Here is a 21,985-nt window from a genome sequence, read left to right as displayed (position 1 = left end):
TATGGACAACTTCAGAGCTGATGAGAAAGTGGAATACTAACAAGGTCTCTGATGCGATGAAAATAAATGATCCAACGCATAAAGTGTGCCTGGTTGTTTCTTCCTTTCTTCAGTTTCATAACGGGAACTCCTTCATGTGTAATATAAAATTGCTTCCCTCCATCAAGTTCAAAGTGTTTTCAAACAGGATGCAAAGAGCAGTATCTTTTTAAAAAGTGCTTTCCTAATTCAAAATATATAAAACACAGGGATTAAAAAAAAGTGCCTTTTTTCTTTATCTTTTCCATCCTGGAAGAGACCAGCAACCACACCTAGAGTAATAAGTTTCATTAGTTTGAACTTGGATGGAAAACAAACCTGCAACTTAACTAGGGTGTAATCTTTCTTGCTACAAAAATAAGCCCATGCTTCATCCTGTGAAAGGCACAAATATACTAATATGCGTTGAACATCCCTCACCCATAATGCTTGGGACCAGAGGGGCTTTGAATTTCAAAATATTTGCAGTTATACTTACCAGTTCAGCATCCCTAATCTGAGAATCTGAAATGCTCCAATAAGCATTTATTGCTTGAGTGTCATGTCAGTGCTCACAAGGTTTCAGACTTTGGATCATTTTGGATTTTGAATCTTTAAACTAGGGATACTCAACCCGTATACATGTGCTCTGAGCTGCTGAGGATGGAACATCTCTCCTTGGTACATCCCTCCCAAGCCCCTGGTCTCCAGCATGCATTCCCTGAAAAGCCTGACCCAGGCGGGGAACAAAGCCAATCTTTGTTTGTTTGTTTGAATGAAGCTAAACTTGGCCTGGCAGGGTGTCTCATGCCCATAATCCCAGCACTTTGGGAGGCCGAGGCGGCAGGATCACTTGAGGTCAGGAGTTCGAGACCAGCCTAGCCAACATGGTGAAACCCTGTCTGTACTAAAAAAAAAAAAAAAAAAAAAAAAAAAAAAAAAAAAAAAAAAAAAATTAGCTGGTGTGGTGGCATGTGCCTGTAATCCCAGCTACTCAGGAGGCTGAGGCAAGAGAATTGCATGAACCCGGGAGACAGAGGTTGCAGTGAGCTGAGATTGCGCCGTTACACTCCAGCCTGGGCAAGAGTGAGACCCCGTCTCAAAAACAAAAAAAAAATAATAAAAAAAAGAGAATGAGGACAAACTTTATCCAAATACTGATGGCATACTGCCTTCAATATCTGTGTGTGTGTAAAAGGTCATGTTTCATGACATATTTCAATAAATTTTTTAATTTCTCAATGTATAGAGGGGAAATGTCCTGATACTTTTCAGGCTTCTGGTTGGTGTAAGAATCAACAGTGCCCAGGCTGATGGGGGAAGCAGTGTTATTTTCATCATTTTCAACCTGTCTTACCAGTTTTTTTCCTTTTTCTATTCTAATGCTCAAATCTAAGAATAGCTATGCTGTTCTCTCATTTGTTCTCTTCCTCTTTCAAAAATAAAAAACAAAGCAAACCCTAAAACCAACTCAAAACAGATTTTTAAGTTGCAAATTATCTTCATGCTTCCCTCCGGCTCTTCATCTTTTGTCAAAATGAACAGGCAATTTAGAGTGTGTCTTCCGCAGGGAAAATCCTGCCTAGGCCTTTGTTTAGAAGCGATAGCGCAGCTGTGTCAGCACATCTGAATTCGCTTAAGAAGGGGAGTAGCTTGTGGAATTTCCAGTTGTTACCTTGAGGATTTCCCACACTAGCAGCAGCAACAAAACGTTGTTCTAACAGATTATGATTTTAAATCAGTAAATTAGTCAATAACAAGTATCTGGGTAAAAAGGGGCAACTGGAAAGTAAAAATGGGCTTCATTCAGCAATGTTGCAAGCAATAAATAAAGTGAGTGCTGTTTAATTTAAAATACAATCTGCCCAGCTGCAATTACACTGCTGTTGTGGCTTGAAAGGCTGTGAAAAGGTTAGGGGATTTGATTACCAAGCTAGTTAAAATTACTAAAATCATAGCTTATGTTGGCAAGCCACAGTGGCTCCTTACACTAATCCATCTACTTTTATATTCGTTAGCCCTTATTTCTGGAGCCTGTTTCTGGCTAAGGACTTGAAATTACAGCAGTGCTATAGTAAATGAGAACACTGGCAGGACAGCCAGGGGTTCCATGGTAATAAGGAAAAAGATATAAGGAAAAAGAACTCCATTACTATATTTTCCAACGAGCTGCCCGTCTCTTACTCTTGGCTTGCTTGCAAATCTGTAACATTATCTTCAGACTAGTAGGGGAGTCAAACCTACATGTTATTATATGCCTTAGAAGCAGTTATCAGTTTACCAAATGAATGTTACCAGATCTAAATGAGAAATTCTCTTGGCAGGCCATTCCCTTACTTCAAAATAGAAAGAGCTCTTTGAGTGGTTCTCACTTAGGGCTGTTTTGAAATGTGTAGGGCATTTCTGGTCGTCACTATGTTGGGGTGGGGGTAATGGTGACCATTAGCACCTGGTGGCAGAAGCCAAGTTTGTTAAATAGTCTGCAACTGAAGGCACAAATGTCCCTGCCCCAAATGCCAAGAATGCCCTTGAAGACACAATGTCCCACGGTTCAAAGGATTCTAGGAGCACGCCCTCTAGACCTGCTGGACTGAACTGATACCACACAATGGGCAAGGCATAAAATGACAGCCCAAATCCCCTTGAGCAGGGCTTGTTCTTGAATATAAGGCTGCTGGTCTATCAAATGGACACACTTAATGTCCATCACTAGAAATGGGAATTAATGGTGTATGTTTATTGTTGGTCCAAGACCAAAGAGCTAGGGCCAATGACAATCACCAAAACTCAACCAGCATTCCCATAACATCAGTTTTGAGCAAGTAGCACAGATAATAGTAGGACCAAGTTAAACCCTGAGTTAACTCTAGCTAGACAATTCGATGGGGACATAATCGGAAGAAAAACCATCTGCAGCATCAAAAATAGCCAGAAATAAGGGAACCAGTTTCAGTGTAATTACAGGTATAGAGATTATATAGCAGGAAAATACCAACTGACTTTTAAAAGAATCATATACTACACTGAAAAAGCCACCGATTCGGCTAAAGAAATTAAGAACTGACACAGAAATACAAAGATATGCATATTCGCCTTTGATTAATCTCATTTTGCTCAAGATAATACAATGTACAGATTCTTTCTTGGGTACAATTCAGGAGTACATGAAAGAGTTGCATGGTAAGAAAAATCAATTTTGACAAAATGATCACAAAAAGGAGCTATCAGATTTACAACCAAAGTCACTCAGTACATCCCCTACTCCATGATCAAGGGCATGAAAATGTACCTCAGACGTGTGAATACTGATCTGATGTGAACAGTAAAAACTAAAGCGACATATCAAAAGAAGGTGGGTAATGCCAATGAAAGTGCAAAAAGAAACTGACAAAAGAAAAAATTATTTGAAAATGATTATAACTCCTAGTGAGATTACTTTGTGAGACGGGATCAATTAACAAAATCTTAACAGCACAGAGCAGTACCTTTCCATCCAGCATGGTGAACTGTCTAAACTAGAGCTTCCCAGGAGAAAAGGCAGTCCCAGCACCAATACCAAAGACAGCTACCAGCCTGTGCCCACCCACTCCCACCCGCCCATTTGTGCAGGGGCCAGATGCAGGCTGAGGAGACCCTCTGGAGATACCCTTTACAGTCAATCCAATTCCTCTGCAAGAACTACAAACACTAAGGAAATCAAGGAATTAATGCCAGACTTCATGATGAAAACGGAGCCAAATAAAAGCAGCAGCCTTACCCAGGTTGTAGTCTTTGTGTTATGATCAATGAAGAAGGGCCGGCCGTTTGGCGCTATCCTCATTTCCCAGCCGGGTGGCAAGAAGCTCTGTGTGACTTTGTGTTGTGGTTTGGGGGAGTTGTAAGGTGATGGCTGTGGGGACTGTGGGTTGGAAAGGGTGTCTTTCACAGCCCGACGTACGGGTGAGTCCTTGGCACCCTAAAGAATAACAATGAGGATTAGAACTCTTTAGCATGTGCGATTCCAATGTGCCAAAATGTACCTGGGTATTGCAGAAGGCTTCTCTTTGGAGATGGACAAGAGGGAAGATCCCCAAAACCTGTTTTCTGTCATTCATTTACTTTTAAATCAATCTAACTTTACATTTTCTCTGTTGGATAAACACACAACAATATTAAGTACTTAAAACCACCATCTTTTGGTAGCTACTCAGTATGTACCAAAAATACTGTTCTGTACTAAGTGTTATGGATGGAGATTTTACAGAGTGGAGAAAAACGTGCCCTTGCTCTTAATGAGCTCACAGTCTAATTAAGAACAGATTGGCAAGTTTTAGAGCACAAAAAGGAAAAAAGCTACATCAATAAATACAACGATCTGGAATCTCACAGTTGTTACCCATGACATTCATATCAGAGTGTGGAAGAGACAGCATCCATTCCCACTTATCAGCATCTGGACCCAGGGCATGGAGAAGCCCACAGCTGTCTCTAAGACACAGTCAAGCTTAGGACCTCAAACATTTGCTCTTTGGCTTCTCTAACTCTGACATTTGTGATGTTAAAGGATGGCACCAAAACAATACAAACACGACAGAGAGCACAAGCAGATGCCCAGCCATGATGCAGAGATGCAAATATGCATCAGAAACATGTATGCCCATAGAATGAAAGACCCTACAGTCGAAAGAAAAACAAATGATCAAAGCAATAGCTATGTTTAAAAACTCAGTATCAGCATTTGGTATTTGAAAGAGGGATTACGCAATTCTAATGAGGTAACAGGCAAAAAGAAGCGAAACACAACAAGAACGGTGGAAGTCCTGAAAAGAGAGTGCCCACGTCCAGCACAAGTCACCACGGCCTTAGCCAAATGAGAATGAGAATCAGGTGAGAGAGTCCAGGAATGTTAACTGGGCGAGACAGAGAAGCAGGTAGAAAGGCTGCACAAGAACACCCTTCACTACCAACACAACGACTGATCAGAGAGAGGAGGTGGCTGCGAAACTGAAGGCAGAGTTAAGAGAGAAGAAAGAATGGGAGTCACAGGACAGAGTGAGTCCAGTTAGATGAGGTAGCCGTCTCACCTCCAGCGGGGCAGATAAAGTTACTGTTGGCGAGCTGAGGCTACGAGGCCGGCGGATCTGAGGCTCGATTAGATGGTTGTTACTGTTTGTGGCTGATCCGGACGCACCATCTTCTGCAAGCTATTTTGGAGGCAAAAACAAGTTAGCTTCATAGAAGGATCTCCCAGTGTGTGTGATTAGGAGCGCGAACCCAAACAACAACGCAAACAGCAATAATAAGAGGTCTGGCCTATTTAAAGCGTGGAGGAAATAATTAAACATAATGATGGGGGAAAAGGATGGGGAAACACATTCAAGGGAAATAAAAATGAATCACTAGCCCAGCATAAAAACTAGCCTCGGATTAAAGTGGGGGCTGGGCAGGGAAGAAGCTACACACTGCAATAGGCTCTTACTTTGAAAATATCTTTCACGTCACATTTTTAAAATATATTCAGTGATAAACTGATTTGAAAAGCAAATTCTTCCTTAGGCTATTATTGTATTTAAAGTAATGCATTTTCTTTGTGAGAAAGCTTTTACAAATACGGGTCTTTCAGAACAATACATAAACACCAGGAAAGGAGTTCGGTCATGTACATTTCGGCTTCTATGGCCTGCGGTTTTAAGTTGGATGGCAATCTTCGTACCTGCATGATAGGTCGAGTCCAAGTTGTGGTTCGATTGTTATGATTGACATAGTATGTGCGCCCCTTAGCATCTTTTCTTTCTTCCCAGCCTGAAGGCAGACCCGGCGTGGTATGTACATAGGCCACTGATGGCTGTTTGTGCAAGAAATCATTATTATTTAACACCTTGCATTTGTTTTCTGATCAGTTTAATAAAGTAAGGTACACCCAGATAATTATTTTCTCTAGACAAAGTTAATTAGATCTATTTATATAGAAAACACTTACAAGTGTCTGGAAAACAGCAATAGATTTCCGATAGCTTCAGATCTACTGTGAAATGAACCCCACACAGTTGCAGAGTCCAAATTCTTACAGAACTTGGTTCTAAGACCCCGTAGTCTCAAACGTAAAGGGTTGCTGCTAAGGCGATAATAGGGAAAGGGAAAAACATTATCATCTGTTCTAGCTACTAAATTCCACTGCCAAACCAGGTAGAGCTTAAAGGTATTTCAAACTGTCCAGTGTCACTGTGTATGAGAGGGATGCTCTGAGTTTCTCCTCGATGTAGCTCCCATGGGGTGCTCTTCTAGCTTAGGCCTAAATTCCTCCATCAGCTTAGGACCCTAACACTGTAGCTTCTGGGGCAAAATTTTAAAATCCCAACACAGAGCCCCTTCTCTAGGATACTGATGGTCACACAGTAGCATATAATCTGGAGGACCACCCAGGACATCTGTGTGCCCCAGCTCAGGAAGTCTCCCAGCACCCAGCCTCACACCCCAGGCTGTGTGCACCCGAGTCTGCTGATAGGAGTGTGTTTCTTTGAAGGTGAACACAGCTTGGCAGTTTTTGGGTTTAGAGACCTGCCCAGCATAGAGTGACTATATTTAGACAGTCCACATTTGATCACAAGAAGATCCCTGAGAAGCAGTCTAAGAAATGCAGTGTGGATGGAGAAACACTGAAAAACAAGGATGTGCTGATGATGTATGGAGGCACTGGGACAGATGCTGGAGATCAGGGCTGTCCCAGGAGGGCTTGAATGCATAGGCGATGCACGTAATATCTGTGCCTGCGAAAGAGCTCTAAGTGGGGAAAAGCTCAGAAACCAGAAGCCGACCACAGCTATACCACGGCTCCTAGGGGAATCTAAAGGTATAGGAGGAGCCCATGCCTTAGGAATAACCTCTCACGTGAGGTTACAAAAGGAAGCTGCTTCTTTTACTTCCAGATATTTTAGCAGTTGTCGTTTTCTTGCTATTAGGCTGAGGATACAAATTTCCTCTGAACCCAACTTCTTCCTGTGCTTATGCCACCTTTTCCCTGCACTACCAGCAATGTGTCTTGGTGAAGGTGGTCACCTGGAGTTCCTTGGTGGACTCCAGGATCTCAAATTAGAGAAAGCACCAACAAGGACGCTGCCGGGTAATTTGGAAACCCCATCCACAGAGAAGCAGTATGTTAACCTCACAGGCTTAAAAGCACAATTCAGAGAAAGATCACCTGGGTAAGATCATGAAGCAGCTGATTTTAGATTATGTGTAAGAAAACTTTCTGCTAATATTAAGGAAAACCATTTCCTTAATATTTCCCGAGATAAAGTCCTAAAGCTCCCTAAAGATAGTTTATAAAGACACAAAGACTCGGATCATGGAGCATTCTGGATCCAGGTGTGGAGACTCAGCAGGAGCAGAAGAAACATCAACACTGACTTAATCCTTTCATGAATATTAAACATTGATGAATTAGCATGCAGCCTGAGTGAAGCTCCTTCCTCCCCTCCTCCTCCAGCAGTGATGCCAACACAAAGAGCTACGTGGATCCGGGCACTTCAGTGGACTCCCCTGCTGAGCTAAGTTGTAACCTAAGTTCCTGGTCAATTAGTATCTCTGGCAAAGTATGTGCTATCAAGTTTTGACCTACTATTGTTTATACAATCAATGAAATACTAAATGGAATGTGTTACATTCTCAGCTCCTTCCGCCCAGAGCCCTCCCCTTCAGCCGTTCTGGTGATCCACTTCCCCCTCTCCCAGGCCCCTTCCCTCCCATAATTCCCCACTCCCCCTGGCCCCGCCCCTGGAAAACTCAGCTCCGGAAACCTTAGCTCTGGAAACCTTAAGGATATTTTTGCAGTTACTGAATCTCTGGAAACGACACTTGGGAGGCAACTGATCAACTGAAAGCACATGGATGTGTCATAGATCATGTCAGAACTGAATCCTAAAGCTGTATGAATTCTAGCAACCACGTTACTTTGTTTTTTCCTTTTTGAGACAGAGTATTGCTCTGTCGCCCAGGCTGGAGTACAGTGGCACAATCTTGGCTCACTGCAACCTCCGCCTCCCATGTTCAAGTGATTCTCCTGCCTCAGCCTCCTGAGTAGCTGGGATTATAGGCAAGCGCCACCATGCCCAGCTAATTTTTGTATTTTTAGTAGAGGCAAGGTTTCACCATGTTGGTCAGGCTGGTCTCGAACTGCTGACTTCAATTGATCCACCCGCTTCAGCCTCCCAAAGTGCTGGGATTACCAGTGTGAGCCACTGCACCCGGCCATACAGGTTACTTTCATACAGCCACAGTGAACAGCACGAATCAGTTTGTGGAAAATTAGGAGTGTAGTACAGAACACCGAATTTGATTAAAATGCTCATTCTCTCTTCTATTGAGAACTGAACTGGCAACCTGTAATTTAGTTACATTTATGTGAGAGGGCAATTTGGAAATGTTTCTTTACAGTGTTCTCTCCAAATGACCACATAGAACAACCTGTGCTGATGATTCCATTTGTAACTCACACTGCCTCCCACCCTGCATGGCTAGTTGAGGGGGCAGGACTCAGCTTCTACAGACAGGCCATGGAAGGGCCCGCCAGGAAGCCAAAACCAGCCTTCTGCTGTTCTGTGCTTGTGAGCATGTTCCACGCTAGCTTAACAAAAAAGTAATCAAACCAGTTAGAAACGGCGACTTAGTTTAACATTTCACAGCTTTTCATCATAGACTGAATACACTACTGCTTTGTGATGCCCAAAAGCCATTAGCTAGAACTTCCTAGTGGCTCTGTTTCTTTCATTAAAATAAAGAACACGATTGTAAACTGCAGAAGTTTCAATATGCTTTTAAAAATAACCACTTTGACACTGACCATCACAGATTTGCCAAGACTTGCACCAACCCAGTAATGGTGGCTCGTGTATTTTTAGAATATATACAACAAAGACTGAAAGGACTGTGCTATCCCTCTCCTTTTATCTCATGGGGAGGGCCCTGGCTTAGTCTGCCAGAAAGTGACACCACTGTGCGTTTATTTGCCATAAATCAAAGGGCTGTGGTTTCTTGGCTGAGAATCAGGGCCTGTTTATTAGACTACAGGAATGAAAGCACTATCATAGAAAGAAAGCTATATCAGGACGGTTACTTCAGCACAGCGTATGGAGTTGAAAGGGCAGGGTAGGGGGAGCAGAAAGTCCTTGAATGTCGGGAAATTAACATTGTAGTGCCTTTACATCAGTGAATATTATGTAATTATTAACATGTCCCAGAAGAATGAACATAAGTTCAAAAAAAAACCAAGTTGCTAAGTAATGTATACATGACATCCCATTTAAAAAAAATAACATAAAGTGGCACAATGTGTACCTATGTGTACACAGCCGTATGTCTGTGAGAGCACAGGGGCAGTGAGATGACATAATACCATGATGGCTCCAGCCCAGGACAATAAACTTCAGTGTGAGTGATGTGCAGAGGAACAGAGGGGATGCCAAAGAGGGAAACACGGGGTGAAGAGACAGAATTGCAAGACAGGAAGTCAAGGGCATTCACGACAAAGGGTGTGGAAGAGAAACATGCAGGATACAGCAGAAGAGAAACGGATGTGATCCTTTCAAACCTAACTAGGTAGGGAGATCTATCTACATCTACCAAAGTAGATGAAACACTTAGGAATGAATATTGCCAAGCCTGTGGAAAGAAAAAACCCAACCCATGCTGAAACTCAGTGATGGGGAGGGGAGAGTGCAGGCAAGAAAGCAAGAAAATGGCAGTCTAACGTGCCACCCGGGATCTCATTCAGAGGGGTCACCTTGTCCCGCCAGGTGACCCTTGCCATGGAGCCTGGTACTGCAATGATTCCATTCCTACTTCATTTACTACATCAGCTACCACAACACTCCAAAGCTACACGCAGGTTGCAAGGCCAACAAAATACAAAAATAGGTGATATACAGATGATGTTCATCAGCACTGAATTCAACTAAAATTATCTCACAAAATGATCTTGTCCCCCTCAAAGCTCCACTACTCCCACAGAAATTACAAGTGCACAGTGGGAAATAGTTCATGTAGAATTTCTTGAATTCTACTGGAGGCTGCCTCACTCAACACATGACTCACGTAAACCACTGTAGCTCAATATCTTAACCTGAGCTGAGTGTTCTGGGGCTGACTGTTGCCAGTTTGATTTTCCTCTGTACAATGCTGAGCATTAAATTGAAGTCATCAACATCTTTAGAAAATCAGCAATTGTATACATAAAGTTATCCACAAGTAATGAGCAGTTACAGCAAAATACAACACAGGTGAAACAATAAGGAAATTCTTTTTTTTTTTTTTTGAGATGGAGTCTCGCTCTGTCGCCCAGGCTGGAGTGCAGTGGTGCGATCTCAGCTCACCGCAACCTCCCAGGTTCACGCCATTCTCCTGCCTCAGCCTCCCAAGTAGCTGGGACTACAGGCGCTCACCACCACGCCCGGCTAATTTTTTGTACTTTTAGTAGAGACGGGGTTTCACTGTGTTAGCCAGGATGGTCTCGATCTCCTGACCTCATGATCCACCTGCCTCGGCCTCCCAAGGTGCTGGGATTACAGGCGTGAGCCACCGAGCCCGGCCAGGAAATTCTTTAAACAGCTATTGCAGTGCGAAGCATAAACTATAAGCTAGCCTAACTTTAGGGATCAAGTAGAAAACAGGCAATTAAAATACAAATCTAAGTCACCCACAAACAGGAATACCATACATTCTTTAAAATAATGAATAAGAATGGTTGGCTTAGAGAAACATAAATTTTTCTAGATCACTTACATATCCTAATTATGCTCCCTTGGAATTACGGAAACTTGTTCATTGTGTGAGGAGAGCCCCTGGTGGCAGAGAAAGGGTCACTGGTGCATTCTGGGGACAAGAAAAGTCTAACCCCCTGTGAAAAATGTGGTAGGGGAGATACAGAAAAGAGAAGGGCCCTGGGCACACCCAGGAATCACACACACAGTCTCATGCAATTCCTGTGGCTTCTTTGATGATCTTCCAACCAAATTATTTTAACCAAGCATTCTAATGAAATAGAAAAACTTATCAGGAGTACAAACACTAAAAGTCAAAAATATCTTCTAAATGGTCAAGTTAAATGCACTTAACCAAAGCCTGATAGTATTCCTAATAAAATTATGTGGGACTAAAAAAATCATTCTATTTTACCCAGTACCTTTAAACAATCCCCAAATGAGAAGCTTAAAATAAGAAACGTGTGCAGCTCTGTAGCACAAAGAAGCTAATCTTATTTTTAAAAAGAGCGTATATTCACCACTACACGAAATATTAAAACTGCCTCACGGCCTCTTGCTATTGATGTCTGATAAAGTGGATCATTACCGTTGGTTCCTCACCACCCGTGACAGTTGATGAACGTGCTCTCCCAGCTGGGGCACTGGGCTGTGAATGATAATTTACATCAGTGAAACGCACTTAGGGGATGAGCCCCTGCTGTCTGAATCAGGGCCCACTGCTGTGGCAGCGCTGTAAGGCAGGTGACATGAGATCAGAATCCCTGAAACCCACCCTGTCCAGACAAAGCCAGCAGTCGCTGATGACCAGTAGCACAAAGGAAGCGTGACCCCTATGCCACCCAAGGTGGCTCATCCTTGACCTGGGTAAACAATGACAACCTCAAAAGAGTGAGCTGCCTTAGAGAAAAATGGAAAGCTGGTCTGGTTTTGCCTGCCATTGTCAAATAATTAGCAGATTCTGAAATCTCCCCAACCTCAAAACTCAAGAGGCCACTGGTGATCAGTGAGTTTACAGCATCAGAAAGTACAAAGAAAGAGGGAGGAATCACCAGTTTCCAGGAAAGTGAGTTCTTTGGGAAATAAAATTGACATTGATTTTGAAAAGGAGAGAAAGTGCCATTCGTTCAAGGAAAATCACAGATCATGAGGTTGAGAAGGATCCTACCAGTCCATCTCAGTTGATTGTTTTGTTTTTGGGGGCCCTGTACTGAAACCATCCCAGAAAAGACGCTCTTATCAAGCTTATTATTAAGTCTCTCCAGTGTAAGTCACAAATGACTCTATTATTTTGACTGCTTCCTTGACTAGTATACTCATTAATTTTTTCTCAAACATAAAAAATTAAAACCTAGGCCAAAATATCCTTTGAAGTCAAGAAAAAACATACATGAGAGGGAAGACACTGTGATTTCAAAAACCTTAAATGCACTTTTCCCCCTTCAAATTCATACATAATACATTATTAGTCTTAAAAATGATCAAGGTTTTGTAGCAACAGACAAAAACTGTCAAGGTAAAATATCAAATTGAACACATTAAAACCACATATTTTCACCTCCAAAAGAAGAAACAAATTTATGTAAAATTTCTTATTTTTAATGTGTACATCAAACATCTCTCAAGGCAGTTCTAGTCTGCCTTCCAACTTGAATATTTCTTTTTACATACATCAGATGTTACAAAATCCCCTACACTTCTACATTTGCTGATAGCTATTAAAATGATGAGAGAGTTGGAAAGAATTATAGCCAATTCCTGGTGAGCAGAGCTGCCTTTAAAGAGAAGGTACAGAGACTCTGTAGAGTTCAGACTTCAGGTCATTAGGAAGGGAAAGGAACATGTGGACGGTCGGTCGCCCAGAAGAGTTCTTCCTGGTTAAAGGGACTCAATGTGTTTTCAAAGTACAGATCACTGGAGCATAACTATAGTAACTCAATAAGGTAAAAGGAATTACTAACTAATGTACCAAGAAGTTTAAGTGAGCAAATCAAAATTGGTATAAATTTGGGTGAAAAACTAAAGCAATGGAGGTTCCAGCATTTTAGAGATGGGTGGCAGTAACAATTCTCTGTATTGGAAATCCACTTTCCTAGGGCAATTGGCCAGGAAATTTAAAAACATCTCATTTATATGGTAAATAAATTTACACAGGAAAAACTCTTTTTGCAGCAGCCCAGATGATTGTAAATGAAAGCCCAAAAAGTCAATTGATGACTGGAAATTAGCATGGGTTACCGGTGGTAGATGGCCCTGTTCCGCAACTGCGTCGGTGACACTGCATGACCTCAACCTTGAGGAGGGTTCTCTTTGCTGGAAGGAGAGGAAAAGACAGGAAGCATCAAGAAATATATTCTTAAAAGCAACTTTCATTGGTTTAACAAATATATCACTCAACCATATTCACCGCTCTTCGATATTAGAAGGTAATTAAATGAAACATCTTTTCAGAACAAGGACAGTCATCCTTGAAAAAGTTATCTTTCACTTTAATTTTCAGTTAAGCAGACTGGAATTTTGATTGGTCCTTAGAATTAGTGGCAAAAATAAGAGGAGACCAAAACTTTCAGAAAGGAGACTCAACAGGACTTTGCAACCCTCTAATGCTGCTTTACAAACAGAAAGAAGCTAGCAGTCTTGTAGTCTGCTTTAAGATGCACCCTCAGGGTAAATTTTAATGTGATGTGAATAGACGGAAAAAGAGGAAGAAATAGTGATATGTGGCTACCCAACATTTATTGATTATTACAATTGAGAAAGAGTCAGTTGCATCCTATATTCAGAGGAGCTCAGACATCATCTTGGCCTACTTCTGAAAGATCTGGTATTTATAATTTTAGCTGCTCTTTTTTTTTTTTTTTTTTTTTTTTTAAATGTAGAGTCTTGTTCTATTGCTCAGGCTGGAGTGCAGTGGCGTGATCTCAGCTCACTGCAACCTCTGCCTCCCAGGTTCCAGTGATTCTCCTGTCTCAGCCTCCTGAGTAGCTGGGACTAAAAGCCCCCACCACCACACTTGGCTAATTTTTTGTATTTTTAGTAGAGATGCGGTTTCACCATATTGGTCAGGCTGTCTCGACCTCCTGACCTCAGATGATTCACCCACCTCGGCCTCCCAAAGTACTGGGATTACAGGTGTGAGCCTCCATGCTCAGCCAATTTTAGCTTCTAAGTGGACTTCAAGTAGTAAAGACAGGAATGATGAAAAATAGTGAGATCAAGCTTAAAAAAAAAGATCTACTGTGTAGTGTCTTAACATTCCTCTAACTTGTTTGTATTAGTCTATGTGGTTAAATGAAGCCTAATTGATATGAATGAAGATTAGCAGCAGGTCACACACAGAAGCCAGAGTCTCCTTATCGGCAAGTTCATCCATGGTATCGGTTTCTAGTATTTACTCATTTTTAATATTTTGTGATAAGTAAATGGTACAAGAAGACTCTGTGGTAGGGATGGGGGACAATTCACATCTTCCCACATTGGTTACTGTGAAAGAATCAGTCTTTAATAAAAGTGTCACTCTGTTGCTCAGGCTGGAGTGCAGTGGCGCGATCTTGGCTCACTACAACCTCTGCCTCCTGGGTTCAAGAAATTTTTGCACCTTGGCCTCCTGAGTAGCTGGAACTACAGGTGCACCCCACCACACCCGGCTAAGTTTTGCATTTTTAGTAGAGACGGGGTTTCACCATGTTGGCCAGGCTGGTCTTGAACTCCTGACCTCAGGTGATCCGCCTGCTTCAGCCTCTCAAAGTGCTGGGATTATAAGCATTAGCCACTGCGCCCAGCCAAAGCTCATGTTCTTGCCCTTGAATACAGGGTAATCCCAATAAGCAAATATCCGATTTGACTCTCATTTAACAGTGAACATGATGTGAAATAATACAATATTGTATTTGGGTCTTAATGATATTTCACAGATCTAGAATAATTAAATTCAGGAGCTCCTCATTTAAAGAACTAGAATTGCTAACTTATGATTATTGCTGAAAAAAATTACGGTGTTTACTTGGTTTACTAAAGGTGTGTTACTGCCATGGATTCTGTGGTACCTCCTTGCTTTTATAGGTTTTAAATACAAGGCTTCATTGTTTATGTTGTTTCTATAACAACAGTTTTATCAGTTCAAATATCCCATATATATGCAATTTCTTTTATCCTGTCCATTTAGTACTACATTTTCATCTTGGCGACACATCTCTTTTTGAAAAAGTCACAGAATTTTAATGTGAAATCACATTAACTGAATGATAAATGCAACTCATGTAATAGAGGCGTATACTGTCTTTTAAAATAAAAACACCATAACCAAAAAGTAACAATTTCGTGAGTACTTACTTGCTTTTACATTGTATGCAGTGCTATCATTTATGTTTGTTATGGTCATAGTAATGACTATTTTTTTTTAGGATGCCATTTTCAGTGGAGTGACTACCATCATTTACTATTGTACATTTTTAAGTTCAGTTTCTTGAGAAACACTGAGACTTCATTTGCTCTTAATTCTATGCACAAGCAGGGCTTTTCTATGGGTTATTTCTGCACAATTTTGTATTGTCAAACATGGAAGTCTTTGTGACTGATTCCACTGGGCTCAGGCATTGGGCCCATCTGAAGCTTCTAGAAAGTATGTTTCTGATGGTTGAGAGCCCAAGTTAAAATGCTACCTTGATGACAGTGTCACAATTTCACAACATTTCTCAAGGGTTCATACTCTGGGACTTAGGAGACGTCTTCTATCTCCCATTCAAACCTTGTCTTGGATGAGCCACTTAAGCATTGTGCCCTTATCAGCGAAATGAGAATGATAAATCCTGCAGAATATGACTTAAGAGGACTGATTAGGCCTGATGGCTTTTAATTGTTACTGTGAAATACTACCTTTGTGATAAAGGTACTATTTTCATGAGCCTTTTGGCTGGGAAAGGAATTCTACAAGGTTAAAGCTAATAATTACAGACATCATGGAGTTTTACTTCTTTGAGTTCTTTATAAACCAAGAAAGTGTTAGTGGTATAAGGGTGAGCAAAGCTGCCTTCCAAATCAAGAAAGATTCTCACCTGCTTGGGCTAATTTTAGTACAGTCCTGCTTCTCCTAGGGAAGGAGGAACTTTGGAAAATGTCAGAGTTAGCTGGGAGCTGGAAGACCCTTGGTCACTATTTACATAAGAGATTCTCCTTAAGCAACAAAAAGCAATAAAACATTGCTCAGCTTTTCTTTCAAACAAGGCCACTACTTACAATCAAAGAGCTGAACTGTTCCCCATTGGAGTCTGGAGTGATCTGAAGCCTTCTGCTTAGTTCCTCTGACAGCTCCTGAGGGCTGGTCCGAGATCCTGGGGAGGCTGGTGGTGGGGGCAGAGCCAGACCGAGAGAGTCTCCAGCGATATTCACTTCCTCTGAAATGGTCTCCCAAGGCTTTCAGAGAAGGAGACACTGGGGTAAACACTACGAAGTAGGGATCTACCCAGCTCCCCAGTGAAACCATGTAACAACAATAGCCCTGGTGATAACTATAATTAACACCTACTAAGTGCCTCTCATGAGGCACACAACCTTCACAATAATCACGAGGAAGATAACTCCCCCAATTAACAGATGAGGAAACTGAGGCACAGAGAATAACCTGCCCAAGGTAACCTCTAGCAAGTGGCAGGGCCATGATGTGAATCAAAGAGGCCTGGTTCCAGACAGAGGCTGTGCTCTTAACCACTTTATAACACTCCTCTCTGAACAGTGACTGATTTCCAGCACTTGTTACTATATGTGTGGGCAAAAAAACAAACACACACACACACTTCTCTGGAGTTTATAAACAATTGTCATGGATTTTCTTTTACTTTTAACCAATGAGGATTCACCGTGAGAGCAGCATAGAAGCTATACGCTGTAATTAAACAATGGTATAAAATAACTTAGAGTGAATGTGTTATGGAATCATTACTTTTGCTTTTCCAAGTTGAATCACCACATTCTAAATGATCTTCCTAACACAATGTCTAAGAAGAATGGATTTTTAGTACGTAAACGGAGCTGGTAAGATAGCATGGAAGATTATGGCTAATTTGTTGTTTAATTCATAACGTTTTAAGTAACATACCATAACTATTTAAAGGGAAAATTACACATTTCTGTTCACCTAAATTTATATTTTCATGGTAATAAATCTCTTCCAAGTGTCAAAGCGACTCAATAAAAATATGCATATGATACCCAAACAAGTTACAGGGCTCATTCAACAGCTCAACTATGATAAAAACAAGCTGTCATTTAATGAGACATGGTTAGACCCCGGTGAAAAATAAATTACAAAGTAAAAATATCTTAAGATTTTCATACTGAAACATAATGTGGGCTGGACACAGTGGCTCACGCCTGTAATCTAAGCACTTTGGGAGGCCAAGGCAGGTGGATCACGAGGTCAGGAGTTCAAGACCAGCCTGGACAACATGGTGAAACCCGTCTCTACTAAAAAAAAAAAAAAAAAATTAGCCATTGTGATGGCATGCACCTATAACCCCAGCACTTTAGGAGGCTGAGGCAGCAGGCGGATCTCGAGGTCAGGAGATTGAGACCATCCTAGCCAACATGGTGAAACCCCATTTCTACTAAAAATACAAAAACTAGCCGGGCGTGGTGATGCGTGCCTGTAATCCCAGCTACTCAGGAGGCTGAGGCAGGAGAATTGCTTGAACCCAGGAGGCGGAGGTTGCAGTGAGCCGAGACTGCACCACTGCACTCTAGCCTGGGTGACAGAGCAAGACACTGTCTTCAAAAAAAATAAAAATAAAAATAATGTTATTCCCATTTCTATAATATAGAGCCACATATACTTGTCAAATACGGCTTTTATAGGCACTTTCAAATTAATATTCAGATGGTAATTAATTCCCTGCATCACTGTAATCTTTACATTTTCAACAATGTTTACTGAGAGAAGAAATTATGATATAAAATCAAGCTGGAGAACATGGGAAGAAGGAGCTGCCGGGCTTTGCAGCATTCTGGGGACATCGTACCTCAGGGACATCCCCGCCCTCCGAGGGCTCGGGCTCCAAGTCTTCGCTGATGTGCCTGCGGGAGCGGAAGCGCCGGTGTGCTGCCTCCTGGTTGATCTGTCTGATGTTATTGTCCGACTCCGAGGACACGTCCCTGAGCATGCAGGAAAGGGGGAAAGAGAAGAAGAGAAGTGGTTGAGATCGGGCCCTTCATGACAGTCCAATGCTCACGGAGGGCCAGATGGCCACTAAAGTGTCAGCGTCAAACACTGACAACTAGCTGGTCATCCAATGTGAGAATTCTCCCACCATATTACGGCTAAAGTATAGGTTAAGGTTCATTTCAATCAAATAATGCAGTTTTAAAATGCATTAGTCACACCATTTTGAGCATCTTTCAGGCATATATTTCAAAATATACCTTAGTGTTTAATAAAAAACAGAAATCAAAGTCCTCTGCCCATTTGCCACAGTGACAAGTCAGACCTCTGGAAGCAGAGGTGACAGGCAAGTTCACACAGCAGCTGGGCAGTCCCAATCCTTCTAGAAGTCCAGCAATGACAAGGCAGCTACTTTTGGTCACCAGCAATTTGACCAAAGACTACAAAAGGGACAAATTCAAAGCTGTCATCTGGAGGAAAGTACACCTGATCCAACACGAATTTTTTTCAGCTGCTTTCTAGCTCATTTTAACAGAATCTCAAAATCGTGACACTGCATTTACCTCCTTTACCCTACTTTAAAAATCCTAATAACATCAGGAGATAACCTCTCAAGTCAGCTGGGGTCTGAAGAACACCGAAACATCATACCCTATTTTTTGTCACGTGATGCTCTCAATTCAGGATCTAAAAGTTTTGATTCAATTTGGAAAATTTTTTTGGGCTGGGCATGGTGGCTCATGCCTGTAATCCCAGCACTTTGGGAGGCCAAGGCGGGCGGATCACTTGAGGTCAGGAGCTCAAGACACACCTGGCCAACATGGCAAAACCCCGCCTCTACTAAAAATACAAAAATTAGCCGAGTGTGGTGACGCTTGCCTGTAGTCCCAGCTACTCAGGAGGCTGAGGCAGGAGAATCACTTGAGCCCGGGAGGCGGAGGTTGCAGTGAGCTGAGAGATCATGTCACACTGTACTCCAGCCAGGGCAGCAGAGTGAGACTCCATCTCAAAACAAAACAAAACAAAAAAAAAAGAAAAAAGAAAACTTTTTTTTTTTGCAGTAAATTATAGGCAATCATACTTTGGGGGAAATACTAGTCAGAGGCTTTTAGTGTACAAGTTTAAATGCCAAAAATTTTTTCAGGGAAAACTGTCACAGATACTTTCAATAAGATAGCATATCCCATTAACAAAAATTATGTCACAAGTCAGTATCTCAAACGTTGAAATCTTTATTTCAGACTAATTGAAATACAGTACTTATCAAGAACACTCATTATAGACTCTTTCTAAAACACAAATTTTAAAGTTTTCTCACTCATTCTGAAATGAACTTATACTATATCCCAATAAAGGGCCTGCTAGCAGAGGTTGTGGTGGAAACTCTTTTTCCTTAACTAACTTTCCTCTTGCCTTCTAGAAGTTATGCCCATTGGAAGGAGGTGCTCCTCAGGTTCTGCCAAGTTCTGCTGTGTCCTTCCTGGCTCAGCCTCTCCCTTTGGCATTGCTGCCTCCTTGATGGGGCAGTTATGCCTCTGCCTTCTCCCAAAACTACATGTGAACCCGAACTTGGATTAAGAACTGCATTTTTTGGCCGGGCGTGGTGGGTCATACCTGTAATCCTAGCACTTTGGGAGGCTGAGGCGGGCGGATCACCTGAGGTCAGGAGTTTCAAACCAGCGTGACCAAGCCAGTGAAACCCCATCTTCACAAAAATACAAACGTTAGCTGGGCATGGCGGTGGGCGCCTGTAATCCCAGCTACTCAGGAGGCCAAGGCAGGAGAATCGCTTGAACCTGGGAGGCGGAGGTTGCAGTGAGCCGAGATGGTGCCACTGTGGGTGACAGAGTGAGACTCTGTCTCAAACAACAACAGAAAAAGAACTGCATTTTTCCCTTGTTGCTCTAGACTAGTGAAGAGCCAGCAAGTTATACCTTTTGTTTTAGTTTCTGGGACACTGCCACCAAAGATGGTTTCTCTTTTAAATCACTTTATTGAGGTCTAATCAACACATTAAAAAGCTGTTCATGTTTAACGTACACCTCTTGATGAGTGTGGGGACATGTCTACACCTGTGGAGCCATCAAAAAAATAGTATATATTTTAAAATGTATGAAGTGTTTTCTCAAGAATTCCCTCGTTAGTTTCACAACTCTGTGAGGTAGAGAAAGTAGCAATTATCCCTATTTGTCCCCAAAATACAAACTCTAATCTGCATGATCCTTATTTATGAAGCTGAATATTTTTCCATATACATATTAGCTATCAGGATTTTTTCCTTTGTGAGTTGCTCCTGGCCACTTTTCTGCAGAGGTCGCATGAGGATCTACCTTTTCAGTACTCCTTTCTCATGCTGTTGAGCAAAGGTAGATAATGGTGCTTTGCTTAGGATATTGCTACCAAGATTCTTCTAGTCACTACATGTAACCAAGCCCAAGGTGGGTCCAAATTCATTTTTACTACAAATAGCTACAATGGATTACAATAATTCTAATAGCTATGGGCGTTAATCAAAAGGAAATAGTAAGCAATAATATAAAAAACAAAAAGAATCAACCAAGCTATTTCCATGGGAAAAAACTTTAACAAAAGATAGCTCAGCATTACCCAGCTGCTCTGATATTTTTGCTGTCCTGAGACCATTTTGCTGTCCTGAGCTAATGCCCGTGCTGGGTAGTCTAAAGCTGATCACGAACAGCTGACATTCACGAGAACCCACCTGGGGGCTCAGGGAAGACAGGCTATTCGTTGTTCCAGATTCTGCAAGCTTTATCTCTAAATTAAACAAAACCTAGACCAGAAAACTTGGCCACCCTCCCCACCCACAGTCATATGTGGAGTATCTTTACAATTTCTAAAGATAAAAGGTTTTTAAGAACATGATACCTCATACTGCTTGTTGTCTAAAATGTATCATTAGCCACTTTCTTTCAGAGTTCGAGTAGACAAGAAAATTATACTACCCAGTAGACTTGCTTTTATTACATACTGAAAGTTGTATAGTTCATTGATAATTTCCTCCTTGTCTTGGCTGCTAGGCAGCTCATAATTTCTAGGATAAAATTCCTTTTCCTTAAGACTTTCTTTTTGCCCTTCGATGTATTATCAATAGACTTAGATCTTGCTGTATAAAATGATTTAAAAACAAGCTGCTACAAAACCATTTTTAAAGTCCATGAGTTTTAACCAGTGTTTATTTGCTATCAATCAAACCACAAATTGCTGAGGGAACAAAACAGGAATTGGTTTACTGCATCCCTGAGGCTGGTGAGGGATTAAAATACACAGTAATTACTAATTCTGATTTTGCAACTCTCCCATGTGTTTCTGATTATATTAAGGGGCTCAAATTTCCTTAAAGAAAAAAAAATTTTTGAGGTTTCCAAATCAATGCATTGAAGAGAGTAAAAATCCAAAAACTTAGAGAAAACAGAAAATTGCAAAGCCAATTTGCTTGCCGGTTCTGTTCTGGGTCAGTTGGGAGAGAAAGGTGAAGAAGAAAACAATATAATCAACAAATGTAAAATAAGTCTAAGAAAAACAACCTCTGCTTTGTATTTCAGGAATCGACATAAAAGAAGACGTAGAAAATAAATCAGCTCATATTGAAAACAGCAGCATGTGACTCAAAGGCAATCGCTTACAATATACAAGTTCTGACTGCTCTTGCATGCTTTACGTAAATGGAGAGGAATCTCGTACCACACCACCATCTGCTCTTATAGACATATGATTTATTTCCCAGCCTTGTCCCAGAGGGCCGCCATATTTGTCCCTAGCTGTGCAGTGCACATGCACGTGTTCCTGACCATCACACGGTACTCACATCAGGCTTGGTCGGTGCCACTGAGTGGTCCGGTTGTTGTGGTTGACATAGTAAGTTCGGCCTAAATTGTCCACTTTTTCTTCCCACCCGGGAGGCAGAGGAGGAGGAGGAAGTTCCTCTTGGTGCTGAGAAGCCGAGTCATTTGAGTCAACAACTTCCCATCCATGCTGCGGAATAAAGTTAAAGGGACGATTATGAGGTTGGTTCTTCGGCTGTGAGTAAGAGGTCATCACAGCCTGCCCTGCATGCCCTTCT

General features: G+C 41.6%; 1 protein-coding gene across 10 annotated transcripts in view; it reads right to left on the bottom strand.

The window, feature by feature from the left end:
• Positions 1-21,985, bottom strand: part of NEDD4L (NEDD4 like E3 ubiquitin protein ligase) — a 365,125-nt gene that overhangs the window by 54,625 nt on the left and 288,515 nt on the right. For all 10 annotated transcript variants that reach the window (XM_034943816.3, XM_057300460.2, XM_057300462.2 and 7 more), the window contains 7 exons: positions 21,731-21,897; positions 17,765-17,897; positions 15,987-16,163; positions 12,990-13,064; positions 5,711-5,842; positions 5,082-5,201; positions 3,776-3,973 (listed from right to left, as the gene is read on the bottom strand). In XM_034943816.3, the coding sequence (XP_034799707.1) occupies positions 3,776-3,973; positions 5,082-5,201; positions 5,711-5,842; positions 12,990-13,064; positions 15,987-16,163; positions 17,765-17,897; positions 21,731-21,897 (1,002 nt within the window). The remainder of the gene's footprint in view (positions 1-3,775; positions 3,974-5,081; positions 5,202-5,710; positions 5,843-12,989; positions 13,065-15,986; positions 16,164-17,764; positions 17,898-21,730; positions 21,898-21,985) is intronic.

The sequence above is a fragment of the Pan paniscus genome, chromosome 17 (assembly GCF_029289425.2).
Source record: "Pan paniscus chromosome 17, NHGRI_mPanPan1-v2.0_pri, whole genome shotgun sequence".
Taxonomy (NCBI): Eukaryota; Metazoa; Chordata; class Mammalia; order Primates; family Hominidae; genus Pan; species Pan paniscus.
Note: the sequence above shows the minus strand (reverse complement) of the source record. Positions and strands in the feature narration are given on the sequence as shown.